We start from the raw sequence: 23,039 nt of genomic DNA on the forward strand, positions 1-23,039 counted from the left end.
TACTGAAGTGCTTTGAGGTAACCTTTGGTGGGATACAGAGGCATTTGAAGTAGGGGATGATTTAAATGTAGGCAGGAGAGAGCTGTGGCCTCTGGGTTTCTAGAGATCAGTTTCCCTGGTTCTCTTTTAGTAAACCCGCCGTTCTCCTCGTACAAGTGGGGTGAATTTACATACCCAGTGGTAATGAATGAAAGAATGAGTCACATGTGACCTGTCTCATGCTAACATCTGCCTTCTGGTTAATTTTAACTCAAAAGAGCATATAGAGGTAACTTATCTCCTGTTTTCTTCTTTGAAAGTTTGTTACACTTCTAATTTCATCCCAGCACTGGGAATAGCAGTATGGACTTATGAAGTAGCTGTCTTCAACTTGTACAAGACCAGTCAAAATGGGAGATGGGGTTTTGATGTGTGTGTGGCTTCAGATTTGTTTATTGCAAATTTATCTGCCTGCTTCCTCTCTTACTTCCTGAAAGCACGGGAGCATTTGAAAATAACGATAGGCCTGGGCTGCCGGCCACGGGAAACTGAAAGAAATCTCATGTCTTGCCTTAGGATACCTCAGTGCTTGGACTCTGTGTTCTTTTTTTCCATATATATAAAAGCTATTTCCAGATATATAAAAGCTATTTTGCCCAATCAGTTTTCAGTGCAGAGGGAAAAAGCATGTGGAGTTGTATGTGTGAGCATGTGTAGATACACATAATTTTTTTAGAGGTCTAGCTCCTTATGTTGGGTATTCTTCTTTTGCTTGTAAAACTGTTGAGAAAAATTAAACTCCAAGCAAGTGCAGACATGGTAGTAGCTTATAAAATTTTGCACCAAGAATATGGCTGTGGCTGCTGTTCCACAGAATAAATTCTTCAGCTCTGTACCATGCTGCAAGGGTTACGCGCACAAGGAAAGAAAAGGGGAGAGTGTTACTCACAAAAGCAAATGGAGCCGTTGTGTATTAGAAGGAATTTCACTTGTTTTGTCTGCAAAAACAAATTGCTTCAGTATCAACAATCCCACCTTTCTTAGCTAGTGCCTTCTATTGTACAGGCATTTGGCTTTGCTAGTGTTTCCACTAAGGCCCTATTAGGCCAGTTACATTATCCTTGATAACAAATAAAGCCCTAAGCATTTATATGCAGGTGTTTCTTTGTTTGCTTTTGTTTTAAATGTAAAACAATATTTTAATGGCTTTTTTTAGGCTCTTAGGTTCTCTCTGTGTACGGGATTGCTCACACATAGTGACCTCTGGGAGCTATGCAGCTAAAAACAAGTCACAAACTCACTAGAGAGAAAAATAATATTGGAATGAAATTGGAGGTGGTAACGCTTAAATGCTGAGGACAATATAGTGCTGGAATCCAAATGATCGAAGTTTAATGATTTGAGTGGGAGCCACAGGCTACAATGTTACCTGTTGGGCTAAAGGACCGCTCCTTACAAGTGCATCGGCTGCATTAGGACTTCAGTTGACTCACCAACAATTAAAAATGTTTATTTTCATGTGTTTTTGTGGGTATTTGTAGTGTCCTGGGGTAAATTTAATTTCTGTGTAAGTCTGGAGCCAGCTAGTCTATAAAGCCTACGTCTATCATGTGGTCCTTGCCTCCTGACTTATGGAAGTGCTCACGTGAGGGATGGGGTATGCTCACAGTTTGAGTCACGTGTTAGTCCTGTGTGTTTTGCTTTAGTATATGATTCCTGATTCAAAGCATTAAAGAAAATGTATCGTCTTCCTTTAAACTATGGGTGCAACCTAAAAATCATACTGCTGTGGAGGAGAGAGGTAGGGAGCAGACGAGTATTGATGTTCCACTCTGATTTAAGGTTGGGGCCTTTCGGCTATGTGTCATGTCATCTCCAATTTAAACTTAGACAGCTAATTCAGTTTTGTTCTTTGTGTGGAAGATATTGTTTGATGTTTCTAGGAGGTGTGTCTTTAAGGAGAACATCTTTGGGAAAGCTTTGCTTAAAAAGCGTTGAAAAGTAGCAGCAGGTTGTTTATTTATAAAGGGAGTGTTTGTACTGGCCTACACATTACAGTTCTCTGTTGAATAAGCATATATTAGCTTTTGGTATGTATATGTAATTATGATAATGGTAAAATTCACAAATAATTTCAAGTCCTAAATTTTGCCTCAAAGGCAATGAGAAATGCAAAAGGCACTGACTGTTGCTTTTTCATACTTGCAGTCAATGAAAAAGTAGATCCACGGCTCCATCTACTGGAGTTCAAAACCACCAGCGAGGGTTGCTCTTTATTGAATGCGCTGCACTCCGGCACACTTGTGTGAGTACTGGGTTTTGTTTTTCAGCTGGTGGACTGGTGGAGTAGATGTCTCTGGAGACATTGGTGTAATGATTTGACAATTTTACCTGTTTTAACAGTTGTGGAGTTTTTTTCTGCTGTTACATTAATTGTCTGAAAGTTGAGCAATTTGTTTCTTTTGACAAGATACAGTAATATATAAAACACAGAGCTTGTTGAATAATTCTTACCCTGTACATTTATGTATTTTATACTCATGCAACTGCTGTAGGCAAGATAAAGGCCTAATATCATATAGTTGGATGTTTTTTCCAAAGATCTCCTGTGTGGAAAGAATAAGTCCCAAGTATAAAAAACTTGGCCTCTTTGTTTTCTTTGGCAATTAAATAAATGACTTTAAGATATTTTTGAGATTAATTTGCATTTTGCAACATCTTGGTGCAGACCAATGTGAAAGGAAACTATTTCCATTTGATTAACTTTTTAAATTGCTAATAAGAGGAAAAATGTTTTGTTTGCACTTTGCCTGTTCCTCATTTGCATTGGTTTCAGCACAGGAGCTCGGAAACTGTGAGCTGTAGCCAAGCTCTTGAGGAAGAGCAGATCCTGAAATAATCCACCATTACTCTGGCTGCAATTAAATGTTTTCAAAATAGTTTACTTAGTTTCCTTCAGTATATCAAACTTTGTCTTGTGTAATACCAGATGCAAAAATGTGCATCAAAAATCTACACCATAAAAAGCAAAATTTGAATGTCTGTCTACTGTGGCACTGAGTAAACACTTCAGTTTCAGCAATAACTGGATTTTAGAATTAAAAGGTATTACAAAGTAATGTTTTGTGTATTTGACCAAGACACAGACCTCCGTATGGAATACTGTGTAGACTATTCTTTGACTGTTCACATTATATGATAATGATGCAAAATATATTTTGTCCTAAACAAGGAGCCTGATCTAATTGAAAGCCTTCCTAGCCTGTCACTTTTCCTTGATCCTTCTTGTTTACTTGACTTCTTGCTAGTATTCTAAAAACCCAAGGACTGTGTAGGATCAGAATTTTTGTCCAGTTTAAATTTGAAGGAGTCATCTGGAATGGCATAATACCATTGCAAAGGTGTCTTTCTCTGCTGTTTTCTTTTTCCTCTGTTGCAGCTTTTAAGAATGATGCCAGTAGGGATGAGGATGTTAGATACAGAAAATTAGTGGTTTTGTAGAGAATATGTAGCTGGAGTGAATTTCATGCTGTAAGGGTTACTGCTATAAAACGGTAAGCACAAGTAATTACGTTACATGTGGAGGCTGAAATGAAACATCTCCTGTTTTGCTCGTAATAGGACATATATGGCAGTTTATAACTCCTCTGCAATAAGTGAAAAAATTAATGAAAGATCTTATTTCATTAATATCTGAGGGTATTAAAATCTTGAAATACCTATTACTTTTTCCTGTGTTGCAAGTGGAATTGTCACTTTAACTCAGTGATAAACTTTGGTGCTTTTACACTGCAAAATGTGTGTGTGTGTACATAAAATAAATGGTATATGCAAATAATATTCAAAATATTAGTAAAATATTCACAATATTCAAAATATTCAAACAGTATATGCACATAAGCATTCATATATGCATGTATGTGTACATGGATGTGTGTGTGTTGAGAAATGTCCTCTGAAAGCTATTGTAGACCTAGAAAGAACAGTATATTATAATTAGTTCGTATTTTATGGGTAAGGATTTCTGCTGCTTAGACAACAAGAGAGATGTTGACTGTATATTTGTGCTCTTCATTCAAGAGGCAAGGAAGGAAGAAAGACTGAATAAATGCAGTTAGAGACAATGTATTCCATTAAAAATTGTTACCACCTGGAAAGCTAAGGCTGTGTACACTCATGGGTCAGTTAATAGGAATAATCTCTATTATTTAGACACAGCCTTTTTATTTCCAGTGAAAGTTACAGTATGTGTGTTTTTGCTCAGTTTTCTGCTTCTTTCTGCTCTCAACTCAGAGAATTTCATAATTATAAAGCAGGATGGTTTGTTCTCCAGTGAACTGACAATTAAGTGTGGGCAGGAGAGTGAATGATGGGAGCAAATGTTTTGTCTGAGCATAAAATGCCTATTGCGATTTAATGTATTTTAAAAAATATTTTACTCATCTACTGCAGTTGTAAAACTGCATTGTAAAGTATTTTTTCAGCAGTTATGATGTCTCCTTAAAATACAAGGAAGGACCCTCACAATCTCTAAATGATCTTGTATTATACATACATATATATATATATACACACTATACATACATATACATACTATACATATCAGCATGCCTGCAAGTACACATTCACAAAAGCAAAAAAAACCCCGACACAATAGGTCTGGAAGTAGTTAAAGAACCAAGAGAGGTTTGTACGGGGAGGGTGGAAAGGGATGCATGTGGCTTTCCAAAGCACATTTTCAGTAGGCTGAATTGTGGACAAACCAACCAGTTGGTATAACAGAAGCCACTGTGTGAGTTCACAGGGCCTCAGCTTCTCTGTGCTGTTGCCTTTGCTTTTGCTCTTACAGTGGTGTAAATGCAAACTACCTTACGGGTCAGTGCAATGGAACAACCAGCCATGCATCAGTTGGCTTGGTGGATGTAAAGTTATTCTGATGATCTGTGTGTGTGCCTGTACCATCAATTCTGTCCCAATCAGGCTGAATTAAAATTTAGGTTTCAATCGCAGGACTTCGGTATTGTCTAGGTCGGGTTTTGGCTTGTCATCAGAGATCACCAGTGACTTCTAGGAATTAGTGACTGTTCCCAAGCGGTTTCTCTCATCTTAAACTACAAAATTGCTTATTGATTCCTGGTGCTTGTGAATATTTTGGCTGCTTGGCAGTGCATGTTCAGACTGCAGCTGTACTAGCTTTTTAAAAAAAAAATGTTAACAGTGCAGAAAGTACAGTCCAATGTCTAGTCAGAAATAGTCTCTGAACTTACTCATCACCCTTTCTTTCACAGTAATATAACATATATATATATATATAGTTTTATTATTCCTTAAATATTCTGTTCCCATTTTTATTTTTATATATATGTGTGTGTGTGTATGTATATACACTGTGTATATTGTTCATAGATATTTGTTGTAGCCGCATAACGCATATTAAATTGCTCATTAGATGAATGAATTTGTTTTTGCACTTGACATACAAATATTGTTTAGATAAATGACCTGATTTTTATTCCTATGTGCTGAACACTTGCAGCTCACAAAGTTACACTCCGGCATTATACCTACAGCCTCTGTTGGTCTTGTGATTATACATAATGTATTTTTATTGCTCCCTTCATGGTCCTGTCTCTCACAGTGGTAGTTTATTATAACGAGAACAAAAAGGAGATAGAACTCGCATATATTTCATAAAGATTAATTTTCTTCTAGTACATCTGCTGTGCTAATCAAAATAAGTTTTTATTGCTTAAATGCTTATAAAAAATGCCAAGCGCCTGCATATGAAGCTCTTTTCACTAATCTAAAAAAACTGCAAAAATAGCTAATTATAAACAAGTAGACTACAAGAGGATTTGAGAGGAGTGTTCAAAGGAAACATTAAAGTTCAAATCCAGAAACATGTTCCCATATTTTGACAGTAAATTCCGAGAACTTATAGTTCCTTAGGAATAATTCTTGTTGGTGCATATTTTAGCTTGACTGCAATGCCAGCATTTTCTCTGCTGTAAGGTGATACATACAGCTTTTAGCAGGAGCACATAAAGGAATCAAAAATCCAACTGATAGTTCAGTGAAGATTGGAAAATCTAAATCCTCTTCTTTCTTGCAAAAATCTGAGTATTTAGGAGCACAAAATACTGTTTTGTTCTACTCAGATAATGAAAAATCAAGTCTCTTCTAAGAGAGCTTGCGGTTTAGAAGATGACTTGTTCCAAGAACTTACAAAAACAAGGACATTTGGGTGATATATCTTTTGGCATGTAGATTTTATAGTCTTACCCAGTGTGATCTGCATTGTATAATACATCATATATAGTACTGTATCTCACATTTATAGAATGTTTTGAGCCACATCTTTGTTCAGCTGCTGGGTTTTCAGTGCTGCCTATTGAACATCACTTTGAAATTCTAAAAATCTTCAGTAATGCGTATGCAACAACTTGCAGCTGTACATAAAATTGATGTTGGCATCTCATGTATTTAGGCTGACTTAAAGTCTGTTCAAGTGGATTCTGAGGATGTATCATTTATCTTCTTTTTTTTGTTTGTTTGTTTTTTTTTCTCCTCCCCCGCCTCATCCCAGATTAGCTTGTTGGCTGCGAAGAGCCACGGACACTTTGTGCCCTGATGGGGGACTCAGGATCCAGACGATCGACTCTAGTATCTCGGTTGCCAATATTCAGGAGAAGTATTAGCCGGAGACACGACTCCCTTCCTTCCTCACCTTCTTCTGCTAATGCCATTGGTGTCCACACCTCCTCCCCATCCAGCACTAACTCCAGCTCAGGGAGCACAGGCAAGCGCCGGAGTATTTTCCGCACTCCTTCCATTAGCTTCCATAACAAGAAAGGGAGTGAGCAGAAGCCTGACTCGGCTAGTCAGAACGTTAACATCTCAAATGGTGCCCAGTCCTCTCTCAGCACTTTTCAAAAACTGAGCTTAGAGGAACACATTAAAAGCAGAGGAAGGCATTCGGTTGGCTTTGGCAGCTCGCGTAGCAAGAAGATAACAAGGTCTTTGACAGATGATTTTGAAAAGGGAAAGGAGCCCTCAGCTAATAAGAATGTCTTTATAAATTGCATAAGCTCTGGGAAGAATGAGGGTGATGATTCAGGCTTTGCAGAGGAGCAGAGCCGATACTCTGTCAAACAATCCACGCGAAAACTTCTCCCTAAGTCTTTCTCATCGCACTACAAATTTACCAAACCAGTTCCCGAGAGTCAGTCGGTTTCCTCTGTGCAGCAGTCCGGGTGCTTGCTGGAGGTCAAGACGTACGTGGAAAGTGAACCTGTGATTGCCAAGTCCTCTCCTCCATGTTCGACCGAGACGACAGAGTGCATGGGAAGCTCCTTGCAGTCCCCGCTGCTCTCGGCTGACCTCACGGCTGCCCAGACACCGTCCGACTTTGTTGCCCTGACGGAGGATTCTGTTTCGGAGGTTGATGCTTTTCCCAGCAGCGGGACTGGGGTGCTGCTTGCAGAGGATTTTGGCCACAATGTCTCTACCTCTCAGATCTTCTTTAATCCTGCTGCTGCTCCTGCGAGGGAAACAGATATTGTGGAAAGTACTGGCCATTCTGCTGGCGTATCTCCTGTGAGTCATGCAAGCTCGTGTAGCGCTGAATCTAATACCTTATTCAAAACCTCAGCTGCTAATCAAACAAAAGTATTGTTGCAAGCCAACGAAGTACATATTAACGATGCCAGGCACATAGGAGAAATTAACTTGGCAAATGCACATTTAGAAACCTCTGTGTTACAGCGTAGAGAAGAACCAGTGATACTCTCTCCAAAGGCACAGGGTTTGAGTGGGGACAGAGATGAAAGCACGCCATCCAAGCACACGAGAGAGACAGTTCCTGTAACGGATTTTAACATTGTTCCATGTTCTGAACCTCAGTCTTTTAAAACACAACAGGGTTATGAAACAAACCGTTCTAAAGGTATGTCTTGTGGTCTTTTCATTGTGGGGTTTGGTGGGGTTTTTTTTGGCCCCAGTTCTTTTGTAAGAATTGTTTGGGCATAAAGTGTTTTTGTAGAGTTGCCAGTGCTAGTTAGGAAGTTCAAAAGAATTGTGCCCTCCTCCCAAAATTGTAGGAATTAAACAAAAAAAATCTATGATTTTTTTGAGCTCGCATTTTACAGTTTGCTAACACCCATCAGCGCTGTTTGCAGCTATGCTTTCCTGTGCTAGAAAATGAATTAAGAAGGAGGGTGCTGATTCTTGCCTCTTGTTGAAGGCTGAAGTTGGGATTATTGAGGCATACCTATTTTGGACTTAAGCCAAAAAGAGTTGCGTTGTTTGAGATGGAAACATCGCTAGAGAACTAAACCTCCTTTTAGTCTGGATATGAAAAATAACACAGTTTATCTTACATTGATCTGGGTTTTGAAATTTCCTGACTCTCGCTTGCTCTGTTCAACTGACGTTATAGAGTAGCTTGGAGTGGATGTTTCTATGGCAGAGTATGAGAGATCCTATTTCTGCTTCCATCTGAAATAACATTGTGTGAGTTCTCATTATGTAATCTATGAAATGGAGACAGTTAATTACCAGCTAAATTTTGCACTGGATCTTTAGCTTATGAAAAGGAATTTGGAAATATTAACAAGATTAAGCGGAAAGGCGGTGCCTAGAAATCCCAGACTATAGAAATGCAGATGAATAAAGGCACCAGGCCCTTGAGTGAAGGACACCTGTCAGAAGACATCTATCTCTGCGAGTTCATTTTCTCAAACCAACCTAAAGACTGGTGCTTTCTTGCATAATCCTCAGGCTGTATCTGGCAGGCCAAAATTGGTGAGAGTTAACAAGGCTGCATTTACAGTGTTTGTATTAGAAGATGAATGACTGCAAACTCATATGAATTCATACTCATCTTTTTGCTGGGACATTTATCTAGGCATGTAGATTATAAGCAATCAAAAGCAATCTTGCTGTTTGAATTATTTGTCACTGCAAGGCTTGGTTGGAAATCTTGTACAGAAATGGCAATATAAAGTCAAATTAATCCACTAAATTAGCTTTCACCACAAGGGACTTGTTTCCCTCAGAATCTTAGTCAACTGGGAGAAAAAATATTTGTGTTTATGTATGTTACTGCTCCTGAGCACTGGGTTGATCTTTCTTGCAACATTGGCTCATCTGTGAATGAGCTGCTCCTTTTGAATCTGACTTACGAGAATGTACTGCAGAGCAGTAAGGGAGCAGCTTGGAGTGATGTTTAGAGATTAACAGTGCATTTGAAACTCATGCATTGGCAGTTGTATATTTAATCTGTATTTCTGGAAGGTGGCTAACTGGAGTTGAAATTGTGATAGAGGGATTTTTGTAAATGGGATTCATGTTCACAGAAACACTAGAGCTAATACTGCACTATATGAAAGTCAATGATTAATTGTCAGGGCTTTATAGTTCTGTTAAAAATGCAATTTTTTCGACTTGTGTGGTGAAGAATGTATTTAAAATTAGAAACTGGCCAAGTGTACAAAGGGACCATTGAAAAAAGATATAAAATCCTGCCATATGAAATTAAACATATAGAAAAAAAGCTTATGTGGCATTCAGTAAATGTCGTGGTTGAACCCCAGCCAGCAACTAAGCACCACACAGCCACTCGCTCACTGTCACCCTGCAGTGGGGTGGGGGAGAGAATTGGAAGGGTAAAAGTGAGAAAACTCGTGGGTTGAGATAAGAACAGTTTAATAATTGAAGCAAAATAAAATAGAATAGTAGTAGTAGTAGTAATAATAATATAGAAAGCAAGTGATACACTATCAATTGCTCACCACCCGCTGACGGATGCCCAGCCCGTTCCTGAGCAGCGATCGCTGCCCCCCAGCCAACTCCCCCCAGTTTATGTACTGAGCATGATGCTATATGGTATGGAACAGCCCTTGGGCCAGTCTGGGGCAGCTGTCCTGGCTGTGCCCCCTCCCAGCTTCTCACTGGCAAGACATGGGAAGCTGAAAAGTCCTTGACTGGTGTAAGCACTACTTAGCAACAACTGACAGCTCAGTGCATTATCAGCATTATTCTCATACTAAATCCAAAACACAGCACTATACCAGCTACTAGGAAGAAAATTAACTCTATCCCAGCTGAGACCAGGACAGTAAGGTATGGTTATAAGTAGTTATATCTGTTACAAACAGACTGGTTTGAACATTTGGTTTTGCTAAAACAATATTTAAAACTAGATGTGAATGCAAAATATTTCTGTCCATTTTCTTTGGTAATAATATATTCTTTTCCATAGCTGGTCTCATAGCTGATATCATTATAGATGGCAGGTTTGATGTGCCATATATGCCGTAGTATACCTTTATATATTTTTATGTGATACAGATTTTTTTTTTTAAAAGCCTTAGAGAAAATGTCTGTTTTCTCGCAAAAAAAGTCTGGATTTGGAGGGCGTGGATGCAGAGCTGAGCTAGGAAGGCCAAGCAGAAACCAAAACCAGTGTGCATCCCTGTCCTGTGCAGTGGTAACAAAGCTGTGACCTGGCCCTACAAAATCTAAACTTGTCTCGGGACACAGGGTAAGGCAGGTTGGGTTTTGGCACCAGTGGACCAGCAATAGTTTCTCTGGTGATTTTACTGGCCTGCGGTTTGGAAGTGTCCTGGAACAAGGGGAGAAAGGAAAGGATGGAGCAAAGGTCCTTCTGGATTCTGTGAGGAGCCGTGGACTGGGCTGTAGCATGCTGAGTATGCTAGTCATTGGGGGCTCAACAGTGAACTGGTGGCCCAGGTGACACTTTTATCTAGGTAAGCAGGATCTGCTTTCTACAGAACATCTCTTATGTGATTGTCTTTCAATGTAAGCATTTAGAGCAAAGCAGTGTTCTCATTAAGAAAATACTTGTGGAGAGTAATTCTCTGTAACGATTGCTGATTCCTTCTCTATTTGTAGTTGATCTTGCCAATAGCTTCAGTCCATACCGAGAAGGCAGATTTGTTGAGAAACGACTGAGATCCTCTTCAGAAGGTACTGCTGGCGGCAGTCGGCTGATCATAAAACCAAAGGATGGAAATACAGAAGAGCTTAACAGCCTACGGAAGCAGAGAGCAAGCTCATCCTCTTCAAAAATGAACAGCATGGTGAGTTTTAGTCCCATATATGTAAGTTTTTGTTTTTCTGTGATTGGTGTAACTATAATGAGAAGCAGCAACTTTACAAGTAATGCATGGTAATAAAGGGGAAGGGGAAGAAAAAAAAAAAAGTTGTCTCAGGCTTCCAAAATGTGATCCAGGCTCAGCTACAGATATTAGAAGTATTTTTTTCAGGGTGTGACATTGTGAAAAGGTTTGCATACTTTCTGTGAAGAGATTCTTCTTGTCATGCTTTGCTGATTTACCTGGGAGAAAAATACTGGAAGAGGGAACCGCAGCAAAATTCAGTATGACTGTTTCTGAGGTTAAATACAGTGGGCTACTCTGTGGCAACATTTTATTGTTACGGTGTTAGTTATTTCATGGACTCATGTCTGGTATGAGATGAGATTCAGGCCAGAAGTTGGACAGAGAGGAAGTTGTAAGCCTCCTCTGTAAGGAGGCTCATTTGAAAGGTCTGAGTGGTCCCTTTCGAAACTGGTGACAAGTTCGAGTGCTTTCACTCTGAGCGCAAGGTAAGGAGGAGAGGAAAGGATCTCTTCTGAGAACCCTTTTGAGGGTCCTGAGGACTGGAAAAGCTAAGACCGATCAAATAACTGCAGGAGAGTACTTTTGAAACCTCTTTTAGTGAAACAATAGTAGAAGGAACTGACTGAGAAGTTTGTGCTATCCTATAGCCAGTGAGAATAAACCTTTTAAGGTGAGTGTAATTTATACTTACGCATGTGCTCTCCAGTGGGAGAAATAACGAAGATGCTAAGATTGAACATCTACAGCACTGGCATCCACTCTTTAGCTTATGGGAATCACTAAAACAACTTTTATGGCCATTGTTAGTTTGAAATATTTTATTCAACATGCTAGCTGGAAAAAAGGAGGATTTGTTTTGTACCCATATCTCAAAATAGCTTTCCATAGAAAGCAAAAAGCTCCAAGTTTCTTACCCCTGCCTAGAGTTGCTAAACAGATGTATAAATAAAGGGGCTTTTCCTTTTCAGCTTTATGTAATAGCCATTATGTTACAATGATGCAGGACCAAACACATCCCTGAGAGACTTGGATGTGAACAGAGCGGCCTCTTGTAAAACAATTTTTGCAGTTTTTCGGAGATGTGGAACTGATTGGTGCAAACTGATGTTAGATTTCCAGTTATGTGCTCTTTTGGTGTAGTTTTACAGGCTAATACAAAAACTCAAGAACTCATACCATTACTTAGACAACCTTTATGCTTTGGCTGCCCCTAAACCTAACATCTTCTCTTTCACTCGAGAAGCCAGGGAAGGCTAAAATTGTCTTCCTCTGTGAGATTTGCCCATACTAGTTCCTGGTTGGTCATTTAAAAATAGGTCCCCAGAGAAGGATCTGATTTAGTGTGAAATCCCCTTACAGACACTGTGGTGGGAAGTTGGGGTTTGGGGGTTTCTCAAGAGGATGTGAAATCTGTCTTTTGTCCTGGCAAATCTCACCCGTGTGTCTGAATGTATCATTCAAATGTTCGTTTGTGGTTGGGATCACAAATGCTGCTGTGGATGGCAGGAGAAAATTACATCAGTATCAAGCACATTCTTACTATGTATAGTGGATGCACAACAGATTTTCCAGTGTATCAGTGTCCTGAAGCAATGGTCACTAAAAACACTCAACTAAAATGGAATTACTTGATGTCTTTTACGGAAGCTCTTGCCCGTACACTTACTTTGTGTAACCTGGGCAGATTGAATTACCTACACTTCAATGGCAGGATTATTCTCTTCTTAGCAGTATCAGATTGTGCAGATTTATCAGTATTTAGTGATTAATTTTATACTGCCTGAAAGAGCAGGAGGCAAATTAATTTTAGGAAGGAAAAGATTTTATAGAATCAAAGAATTGTTTAGATTGGAAAAGACCCTTAAGATTATCAAGTCCAACCGTTAACCTAGCACTGCCAAGTCCATCTATACCATGTCTTCAAGCACCATATCTACCCGTTCTTTAAATACCTCCAAGGATGGAGACTCTACCACTTCCCTGGGAAGCCTGGTCCAATGCTTGACAACCCTTTCAGTGAAGAAATTCTTCCTAATATCCAACCTAAACCTCCCCTGGCGCAGCTTGAGGCCGTTTCCTCTCGTCCTGTCACTTGTTACTTGGCAGAAGGGACCGACCCCCACCTCCCTGCAGCCTCCTTTCAGGTAGCTGTAGAGAGCAACAAGGTCTCCCCCCAGAGCCTCCTTCTCTCCAGGCTAAACAACCCCAGCTCCCTCAGCTGCTCCTCATAAAGCTTGTGCTCTAGACCCTTCACCAGCTTCGTTGCCCTTCTTTGGACACACTCCAGCATACATCTGCCTTTCTTGTTTCTAGGTTGTTGCCAACTTGTCAGGTGAAGTGGTACAGTAATAAAAAATTTATTTCAATTAGAAAAAAATATTTAATTTTTTTTAATCCATTGGATTATTATACACAAAGATACAGCATAGAAATAAAGAGGTAGAATTGCTAAATAGTAGAAGAAACCTTTGTGCTATTCAAGTGTATAGTTCTAGCATGTTTCTCTGTTTTTGCAGGAAGTTCACATCCAAATATCAGTGAATAACATCTTATTTTTCGAAGTCAGAAAGAACATTATGACATTTAAAGATGCTGTTTCACATAGGCATACAGGGCATTATGCAGATGTCATTCCTGCCCGAAAAAGCTGGTTAACCCTGGCTTAAGCCTGTAAACCTTATTTGGGTTGTTAGACCCAAGCTATTAGGCAGATCTTTGTGTTCATTTAAATACTGGGCTAGACTGATGCCATAGCGCTTCATTCTACATAGCCCTGTATCAACGATGGGACTGGGAAGGTGACAACACTGTAACGACGGGAAGTAAGCAAAGTGTGCATGGGGGGTAGGTGGTGATTTGAGTCTCTTCCTCATGTATTGCCTATGAAATCCATGTTTCTTTTTCACATCCGTTAGCAAGACTGTCCACAAATTCACAAGTGTTTGCTCACGCTTATTTGTACTACGGTAACAGACCAAGAACTTTCATGTCAAAGATTATTGTGTATATTCATGAGTGAAGGTAAAATTGTTCTTGCTTTCCCCCCAATGCTATATGGATATCATCTTCATATGTTAAGAAAAATGCTAGATGAAAGCTTTTTTAGTAAAAAGTGAGGTTTAAGAAGTAGTAAACCAAACAAAACCAAAAAACTAACAACACCTCCTTCCCCGCCAGACAACCAGAAGGCAAAAGAATAAGCAGAGTTCCCTGGAAGCAAAAGGAACTAAAAACTGAAGAAATTGATTTTTCGTAATAATACATAACAGTAAAAAGGCCCCTTCAAAATACTCATCACAAGTATTGAAGTTTAACATCACAGTAGCAGATTGTTACCAGTGAATGATCCTTATGAAGAATAAATGTTAGGTAAAGAATTGGAGTTGCTAAACAAAGTGTTATTAAAAATCTTAACCTAACTTTCTCATGTGCCTAGAAAAGCATTAGTCACTCTTCTGTGGCTATCTGTATTCATTTTGTTCAATTTTGGAAGAAAATGAACCACAGGTGTTTAAGGGATGGCGAGTTCGTGGGGGATTGCCGAGGCCTCCCTGATGAGGGCAGCGTTGCTGTTCGGTTCCGCTCTGCGGCACCGAGCGAGTGGTAGTAGCTGCGGATGCCAGTTTTCTGGCATCATCCAGATGTGGGGTTGCGCTGAAGAGGCTTTGTAGTGTGAAACATACCCTTTCCTCGCAAACTGAAGAAAGTCCTCCAAGACCCTGCTTCCTTCCTTCCTTCTTGTTGGCAGGCAGCGTGGTCTGCTTCTGCTGAGGCTGACGGGAGTAAGGAGCCAGACAAACTGAGGGGATTCTAGATTTTCACAGGAAATGAGAAGAAGCATCTGAGAAACTGTTCTTCCTCCTAAACGACTTGCTCAGCAGAGTGTTTTTACATGATTGGCAGTGTTCTTTTTGAAGGTGATATGTAAAAGCTTGGATAGGGGGATCTCCTAAATACCGAGAATGTGTATTAGACCTACAAAGATGGTCACCATCTCCCCCAAGAGTGGCATTAACTCATTTGTGAGATGCCGAAAATAATTTATAATCTGGAAAAGAGCAATGCTACTCATAAAGGAAATATAGGGAAAGAAAAAAGTCTTTCAGAAAAACTCTGCAAACGTGCCAATTCTGTAGTAATATAAATAATGAACTGAAACAGATGCTTGAGATTAACTGCTTAGATTACTAATTATGTGTGTTTTTCATCAGAATACAGTTTCAATGCCGTCATTCTTGCAGTGAACGCTTTCTGCCACGAGATGCCACCATTTCACTAAAAATGGTTTTAGGCTTTAGTATTACATAGTTGCACAAAAAGGCAAAATGCAATTCAGGACACATTTTTGGAACAGTTTAATGTTGATTAGCCTGTGCAGTATAATAGACCCTTTTCAAATGAACATGGTTGATACTGATGCAATTTAAAGAGATTCATATTGCTATAGAAACTCTGGTCATTCAAATGTTCCAACATCAGTTACAACTTCAAATGTTTAGACATAAAATATAGACTAGTTAACTATGTCTCAGAAGATGGACGGAGGCTATGGCTGACCTCCCTGTTTGCCAGCTAGGTGGTTCTTCTTTCCCAATGTGTAAGAGAGGCAAAAAGAAAGAAAGAAAAATGCAAAGCAGCATGGTGAAAGACCTGATGACCTGAAGTACGCAGCCCTGTGAGACCAATGAAAAGAACGTAAACCTGGGTAGTTGAAATGTAGGAGAGAATTAGAATAACCACATTGAAAAAATAGGATCAGACCCCCAAATCACTGTAAGTTCTTTAAGAGGATTAAGAGACAGAACAGCAGGGAAAAGAGTTGATGTGCTACAGTACTTAGAATTAACAGTAGAAATTGAGGTGTTTGTGAGCAACAAAATTATCCATCACTTCTCATTGTAGTAGCTAATGTGGAAAGATGACTATCCTAAATATCACCTTTACCAGTACTAAAGAGGAAATGTTTTTTTTTAAAAAAAAACAAACTGATTTTTTTTAAAGTTGCTGATAAAGATCTTGAAATGCTAACAAATTACAGTCACTCATTAAAAGCAGATAGTCATGAAGGATGATATGAATGAAAGCAGATGTACGTTACTACAAGTTAAAAAAAATCAGAGGATTGTTGGAGGTCCTAGACCACACCGCCCAGCTTCAAGATGTGAGCTGCACTGTGCTGTATGCACACATGTGTTTTTACTCTGTCTAGAAATATGACTGCATACATGCAGTAGAACGAGACTACTCACTTATATTTGGCTCTCACAGATGTGTCTTTCTGCCTCTCTGCAATTATTTATGAAGAAAATAATTGTGTTTGTGACTGGTCCCTTGCCCACACCTGACTATCAGCATATGTGCTATATAACTAAAAGAAACCTAATTTTTCAGCTTCTTCCTGTCTCATTGGGTGAACATTGCCACTGTCCTTTTTGTTCTGCAGGACTGCATTTCTCTGGGCACTCTCTTAAGCACAGGTTTTTCTTCAGTTTCTCAGACATGAATCTCTTCTAAATGTTGCCCGATTTTCCTTTCTTAAATTCAGCTACAAGTTTTCATCCTTGCAGGTAAAAATTTTTATGCTTGCCCTCAGTGCTGCATCGTCCTCTCCTTTTGCGTAGAGCAAGGCAGCCTTGCCTACTTGTGTCAGTTCAGTTAGAGCTGCACAACCTATTTTTCTGGATTGTTGCTTTGACTGTGCCATTTCTTTCTTTGCATCTTTCCCGTTGTTCCACTATATTAGATAAAACTGTTTGTTGCCAGTTAAAGGACTTTCATGGCCTAAGGTCATCCCAGATTTTTTCCTTCAGCTTTAACAGTGATACAAGTCTTCACTGCCCCCTTGCCAAACTGTAAAATAGTTGCATTCATGTTTTCTCCCACGCTGCCTATCGTGCACTAGAGTAACTGCATGCAGTTACCACAAAACTTTCTTCATTTCCTTCCTCAATTTTCATGTTATTTTTTTGCCTTGCCTACATGTAACAACACAATAATGAACGAAGATAATTTTTCAAGATGCATGCTGGTACTGGGATGCTCTGAGCACCTAACCTCTCAATAAGTGTATTTACAATATAAATTAAGAACAGTATATGCAAAAACCAGTGTTGGAATACAGGGTGTTATTTCATGGGCCACTGCAGGGTTCAGTTTGATAATGGGAGGGGTTGACTATGTCAGTTAAATGTTAAATTTGCAAAATTAATAATTGACTAATTTAGTGTAGACAGGGCCATCTGAAACTTTGGGAAGACATAAAAAAGGTAAATGATTGACACAGAAATAGTGAGATGCTAGCAAAATAGATATTAACTTCAAGTTTTTGAGGTTCCTAGCGTATCTCTAGAGGGAGCAGAAAGGCAAAACATAGGTCACTTTAATGGAAATGTGTTATGGCCCCTGCTTGGAATGTCTGCTTGTGATAATTATCTAATTAGCAGCTGGTGTCTAAATTTTAGTTAGGTGTCCTGGATATTCTGTGTGAGTAACTCTACCTAGGTTTTGTTACCTAGGTGATTTGGGGTGACTTAGTAATTAATAGTCAGGTTTCTAGTGTACTTCAGAAATGGTACTTGCAATGATGGAGCAATTATCCAAACCACTGTATTCAAATCTGTCCTTGTGTTTGATATCGTACATTATGAAGCAGTATCCAAATCTGCAACTGATGAAAGTGTGATTAGTGCTTCTCACAGGTGACTTTATTTTTAATGTTTCCTGAGTAGTCTTATTATCAAGCACTGGTTCTAACCTAGTTGCTATATCATGAAAGAAACAACAGGATCCTGTGCCCCTATGGACTTCACTGAACGTATATGAATAAGGGCTAAAATGTTTTTTTATGTTCCTCTTCTCTATGCTGAATAGTATGATATCTTGCTGGTGTCTGATGAAGCACTGAGCGTGGGTAAAACTTGATTGACTGCTTGTCTAGAGAGGATTGAAGTGATTTTCATATTTGCTCCAGGTTGTTTTAACATTATTTTCTCCTGCTCTTTTTTCCTTGAGTATGGACTTGACCTTCTGCTTCATGCCTTCTGACAGTCTTTGCTGAGATCATTTGGAAGCTGAGATTTTTATGCAATCTGTGGCCAACACGTTAGTTGGAAGATGGTATTGCAAATACATGAGTTGAATGGTTTTTGAGTTACAGTGGGTGACCAGTAGACTTGAAAGTGGAATTGAAGGTGGCTGTTTTTGTGACCTGTAAGCGTGACCTGTAGAGGCTTGAGAAAACCCTATGGGATACACTCTCCATCTACAGACTGGAGACACATTAATGATTAATGTCTTAACAGCAGATAAGCTTCTGTCTTGACAGCCTGCACTGGAAAGGGAGTGAATTAAAGGTTATGGAGAGCATTTGAGTGCTCAGGGTTTCAGTTCAGGTTCAAAAAAAAAAAAAACCCAACCCCAAACAAAACAGCTTTTTCCAGATATACTAAAACTGTTGTAAAAATATGAACTAGGTAAGCAAAACGCACGCACTCTGTTAATGTCCTCTGCACAACCTTCTTTAGAACTAACAAGGTTATGTTTTCTCTGAATAACTGTAACCTGTTGTTAACTTGCTATACATATATTACCTCTGGTATCTGTGATGCTCATGGAAGTTTTTTTCATGGTTAAAATAGATGTTACATTTTGTTCTGTCACAGAATTATGAGATTTCTGCTTAATTCAAATTCTTCTCTGCTATGTTGGGCTTCTCAAGGGAGAATATTTAGGAACATCAATTCTTATTGAACTGTTCAAGCAAACCCTGTAAGGCAGTGGTTCACTCTTCCTATGAAGTGGACTTGACAGCATTCATTTATAACTAGCTTTGTACTAACATAACAAAAATTCCCCTTTTGCAATGAATTTGGTGTTTTGCTCCTTTGTGGAAAGAAACTCTGGAAGATACTTAAAGCAAGAACTGTCAGGACTACTTTGATAGTGTAAGGCTGAACAGTACTTATGGAACAGTACTTAAGGAATAAATTGCTGATTGTAGGTAAGTAGTAATTTGGGCCTTATATTCTTAATTTAGCATGGAGAAAGTGCCTTTCACATACTATTAGCATAAAAAAGATGGAAATGGCAAATTGGGATTTAAGCATTTTGTCTGTGATTTTTAGGTCAAGTCAACCAGAAGCTTTTCAGCTAAATACCCTCTGGGAAATTAATATCTGTAGTGTAATATACATTTCTTAACGTATTAAGAGCTTGTGAAAATCAGATTGCAGTTGTTAGACACTTTGAATTAATTCTTGAGATCAAGTAACTAACCGAAATTAATTTAGATGTGACTTAATACTTACGCTATAATCTTCTATGCACTTCTTCAGGAACATGGCCCTTAGAGTCCAAAAAAGGGTAAACTGTTATTCTAACATTGGTATAATTATTCTGATTGAATAGAGTTATGTTAATACAGGTAGAAGTGAGTTATTAGCAATTTTAAATCCCAGAGTAATCGTGGTAGTGGATGGATGTGTTGTTATGTAGTGAAAATAGGACAGAATTAGTTCTTTTAGTTCTGTTGTGGGTTAACCCCAGTGGGCAACTCATCACCATGCAGCCACTTGCTTACTCCCCCCAGTGGGATGGGGAGGAGAAATAGAAGGGTAAAAGTGCAAGAACTCGTGGGTTGAGATGAAGACAGTTTAATAAGTAAAGCAAAAGCTGTGTATGCAAGCAAAGCACAATAAGGAATTCATTCACTCCTTCCCATTGGCAGGCAGGTGTTCAGCATCTCCAGGAAAGCAGGGCTCTATCACGCATAACAGGTACTTGGGAGGACAGATGCTGTAACTGCAAATATTCCCCTTTCCTCCTTCTTTCCCCCAGCTTTTATTGCTCAGCAGGACATCACATGGTATGGAAAAGCCCTTTAGTCAGTTGGGGTCAGCTGTCCCAGCTGTGTCCCCTCCCAGCTTCTTGTGCACCCCCAGCCTGCTCGCTGGTGGGGTGGGGTGAGAAGCAGAAAAGGCCTTGACACTGTGCAAGCACCGCTCAGCAATAGCCTAAACAGCCCTGTGTTATCAACAGTGTTTTGGTCACAAATCCAAAACATAGCGCCATACAAGCTACTATGAAGAAATTTAACTCCATCCCAGCCAAAACCAGTACAAGTTCGATATCTGCTATTTTCTTCTGAAGTTCTAATATAGGAGCACTTACTGTGAATATTGTCTGAACTAATTTACAGGGGACTGGACTTTTAAAACTACAGATGGGTGTCCTCTGTAATGTGTTATGTTTATTTTTCTGTTTTCATAGTTTTCTGGAATACTTAGCTGTTTATTGACACTCAAAAAATATAAGTGCAAACCACACCCAATTAAAGGATTTTTCTAACAAAAAACACTTCTGTGCTAGTCTCGCTACATTCCCAAACAATTTTGCCAGTTAATGTTAAGAGAAAGCTTGTTCCAAAGCTGCTTGGCTTTTTTAAGGGTTTCTTTTCCCACATGAAGGGAAAGATTTCTTTCTGCACAGAAATATCTGGTAATGTGTTAAAATATGCGATAGGGATCAATATTGTTTAAACAGATAACTGTATTTGTCAAGCAAAAGCAGCTTAGTTCTTTTTCTGTTTTATTTTGACTTTTACATTTTACTTTCCTATTCACTATCACATTTTCCACAAGCACAACATGTTCTGAGTGGAGGCAAGTACTGTTGCAAAATTGTTATGCAGAGTTGTTGAAAAAAAACATTCTAGGGTCTTCAGTCTGTTTGTGCATGCAGGCTACTAACATCTGCATGTCACCACCTATGTGCCACCTCCAAAGAAACAACTAGTTTGTGGTGAAGACCTTTACCTTCTGCTCAGTGCCTGTCATGCTGTGGAGATGTGAGAGGTGTCAGGGATTTACCAGCAATTAAACAATCCTCTGACAAATCTAATCAATACTCCCTACTGACTCTCACAATATGTTAATCAGCAGTAGGAGAGGAACAGAGTCTCTGAGATTGGAAGGTACCTCTGGAGACTGGTCCAACACCTCTGTTCAAAACAGGGTCAGCTAGGATTTACCTAGGGACGTGTGTAGTTGGGTTTTGAATACCTCTGAGAGTAAAGACTCCAGAACCTCTCCTGGTAACCTGTCCAGGTGTTTGTCTAACTTTATGGTAAAAAAAACCAAAACCAAACCCAACAAAAACAAACACCCCCCCCCCAAAAAAAAAAAAAAAAAAACAAACCCAACCCAAAAACCTAAAAACAAAACCCAAAGCTTTTTCTTGGGTTTCTTGCATTTCAGTTTGCACCTTCTTGTCTGTTCACTGGGCACCACTAAGAGGAGTCTGGCTCTGTCTTCATTGATCCCCACAGCCACCCTCGTATGTCAGATGCTCAAAACCCTTTGATACTGGGAAGAGATGAGAGTCCAAGGTTGAAATGCAAGGCCTGGGAGCTGCAGGGAATACTGAACAGAGTTCCTTTGACACCTTGCATTGCGCTCCCAAATTATTTGTTGTGCCAGTGGGCTCTGCCCAATCATGCTCTGCCTGCAGACATGCTGGGGTGGAAAGAAATTGTAAACTCACAGGAACTGGGATCATCCCCGTGTGTACACACACACTCTTATATTTCCCCATCCTACTGTATAGACCAGGTGTGCCAGAGAAAGGAGGTGGTTGACAGGGAGTTCCTGTGACGTGCTACAATGGCAGATGGGAAAGTAGAAGTGCATGGCGGGGAGGAAGCAACCAGGACCCTAACAAGCGTTTCTGAAGGAATTGGAAGAGGTAGTACAACCTGATGTAGTCTGTGTGCTTGCATACTGGGATCTCTTTCTCATTGTAAAAGGGACACAGGTCAGAGGAACCTGAGAGTTATCATTGGTGCAGGCAGGTTATAGGGTTATGTGACCTAGTATGGCTGATCTAATGTCCGTATTTCAATTACTGCACTTCAATTTTAAATAAAAGAGGGGTCTTTATGCAATGAGTAATATACTTAAGTGGAAAAATCTTTCTATCCAATATTGGTAACAGAAGTACTTCTTAAGGAAAAAAGGTAAATGATTTTAACTTAATTCCTTCTGTGCACTGGAAGATTACTGTCGCGTCTCTTATCTTGGCAGATGCCTTTAGCACTGGCAGTATTTGTGCAGCTGTGGTATATCTTCTCAGGTTAGCATGTGCAAATAATACAATAGGAAAACAAAAATCACTAGGTGACTTCTGTAAGGGAGACAGTTAATAGAGAGCTAATTCACTGAAGTTGAAATTTATGACTAGTGAATACAAATTAAAAAGTGTCTTGGGTTTTTCATCATGTAGGTCAGATAGTTAACAGGTAGTTTGCTCTCAGTTGGTTCTTATGAAAATAAAAACTGAAAAATTGCCCGGGTCTTGTTCGTAGAGTGACTAATTTAGCTCCTGTCCTTTCTTGTGCTCATCATTTTCTGCTATGTAGGTCCCTCGAACAGTGTGACCAAGAACTATCTTGTGGTAAGAGTTCTGCAATGCTTTCCCATAAGCTGCCTGTTTGTATTCTTTTGCTTATGTGAGAATAAATGCAGAATAAATACAGTATTTCCCCCCCCCCCAGGCAATAGCAGTTCAGGGTAGGGTGCTTCTTCCAGGTATTTGGTCCCTTTGATTGATAAAAAGAAGGTAATGGGGTGACAAATGAAAATGCTGTTGGGTCACTTGTTTGGTCATTATATTTGCAGTCCTTCTTGTCTTGCCAGTGTGTTGCTGGAGGCAATGGTAAGTGAACCCCGGGTTAAGGATGTGACAGTAGCTGGAAAACTAGCTGCAGACCTCAAAAGCTTGCCATTTAGAACAAGAGTGTTTTCTGATTTAGAGTCAAGTGCATGCTAGTCCATTAAAGACTCAGGATCACATTTTGCGTGCTATATTACTGATTAATATATGGAAGTTAGGTTTGAGAATGCTTATCTAGGTTCATTCACC

General features: G+C 39.4%; 1 protein-coding gene across 6 annotated transcripts in view; it reads left to right on the top strand.

Moving 5' to 3' along the window:
- CCSER1 (coiled-coil serine rich protein 1) overlaps nt 1–23,039 on the top strand; it is a 711,885-nt gene that overhangs the window by 65,376 nt on the left and 623,470 nt on the right. For 5 of the 6 annotated variants that reach the window (XM_087737605.1, XM_087737607.1, XM_087737609.1 and 2 more), the window contains 3 exons: nt 2,188–2,284; nt 6,566–7,924; nt 10,894–11,081. In XM_087737605.1, coding sequence (XP_087593731.1) covers nt 6,610–7,924; nt 10,894–11,081 — 1,503 coding nt within the window. In that variant the 5' untranslated portion in view covers nt 2,188–2,284; nt 6,566–6,609. Of the gene's footprint in view, nt 1–2,187; nt 2,285–6,565; nt 7,925–10,893; nt 11,082–23,039 lie in introns of those variants that run through there. The other variant, XM_087737610.1, reaches the window with a different exon arrangement.

This window comes from Nipponia nippon, unplaced genomic scaffold (genome assembly GCF_047370975.1).
Source record: "Nipponia nippon isolate SJK-2023a ecotype South Korea unplaced genomic scaffold, ASM4737097v1 scaffold_6, whole genome shotgun sequence".
NCBI lineage: Eukaryota > Metazoa > Chordata > Aves > Pelecaniformes > Threskiornithidae > Nipponia > Nipponia nippon.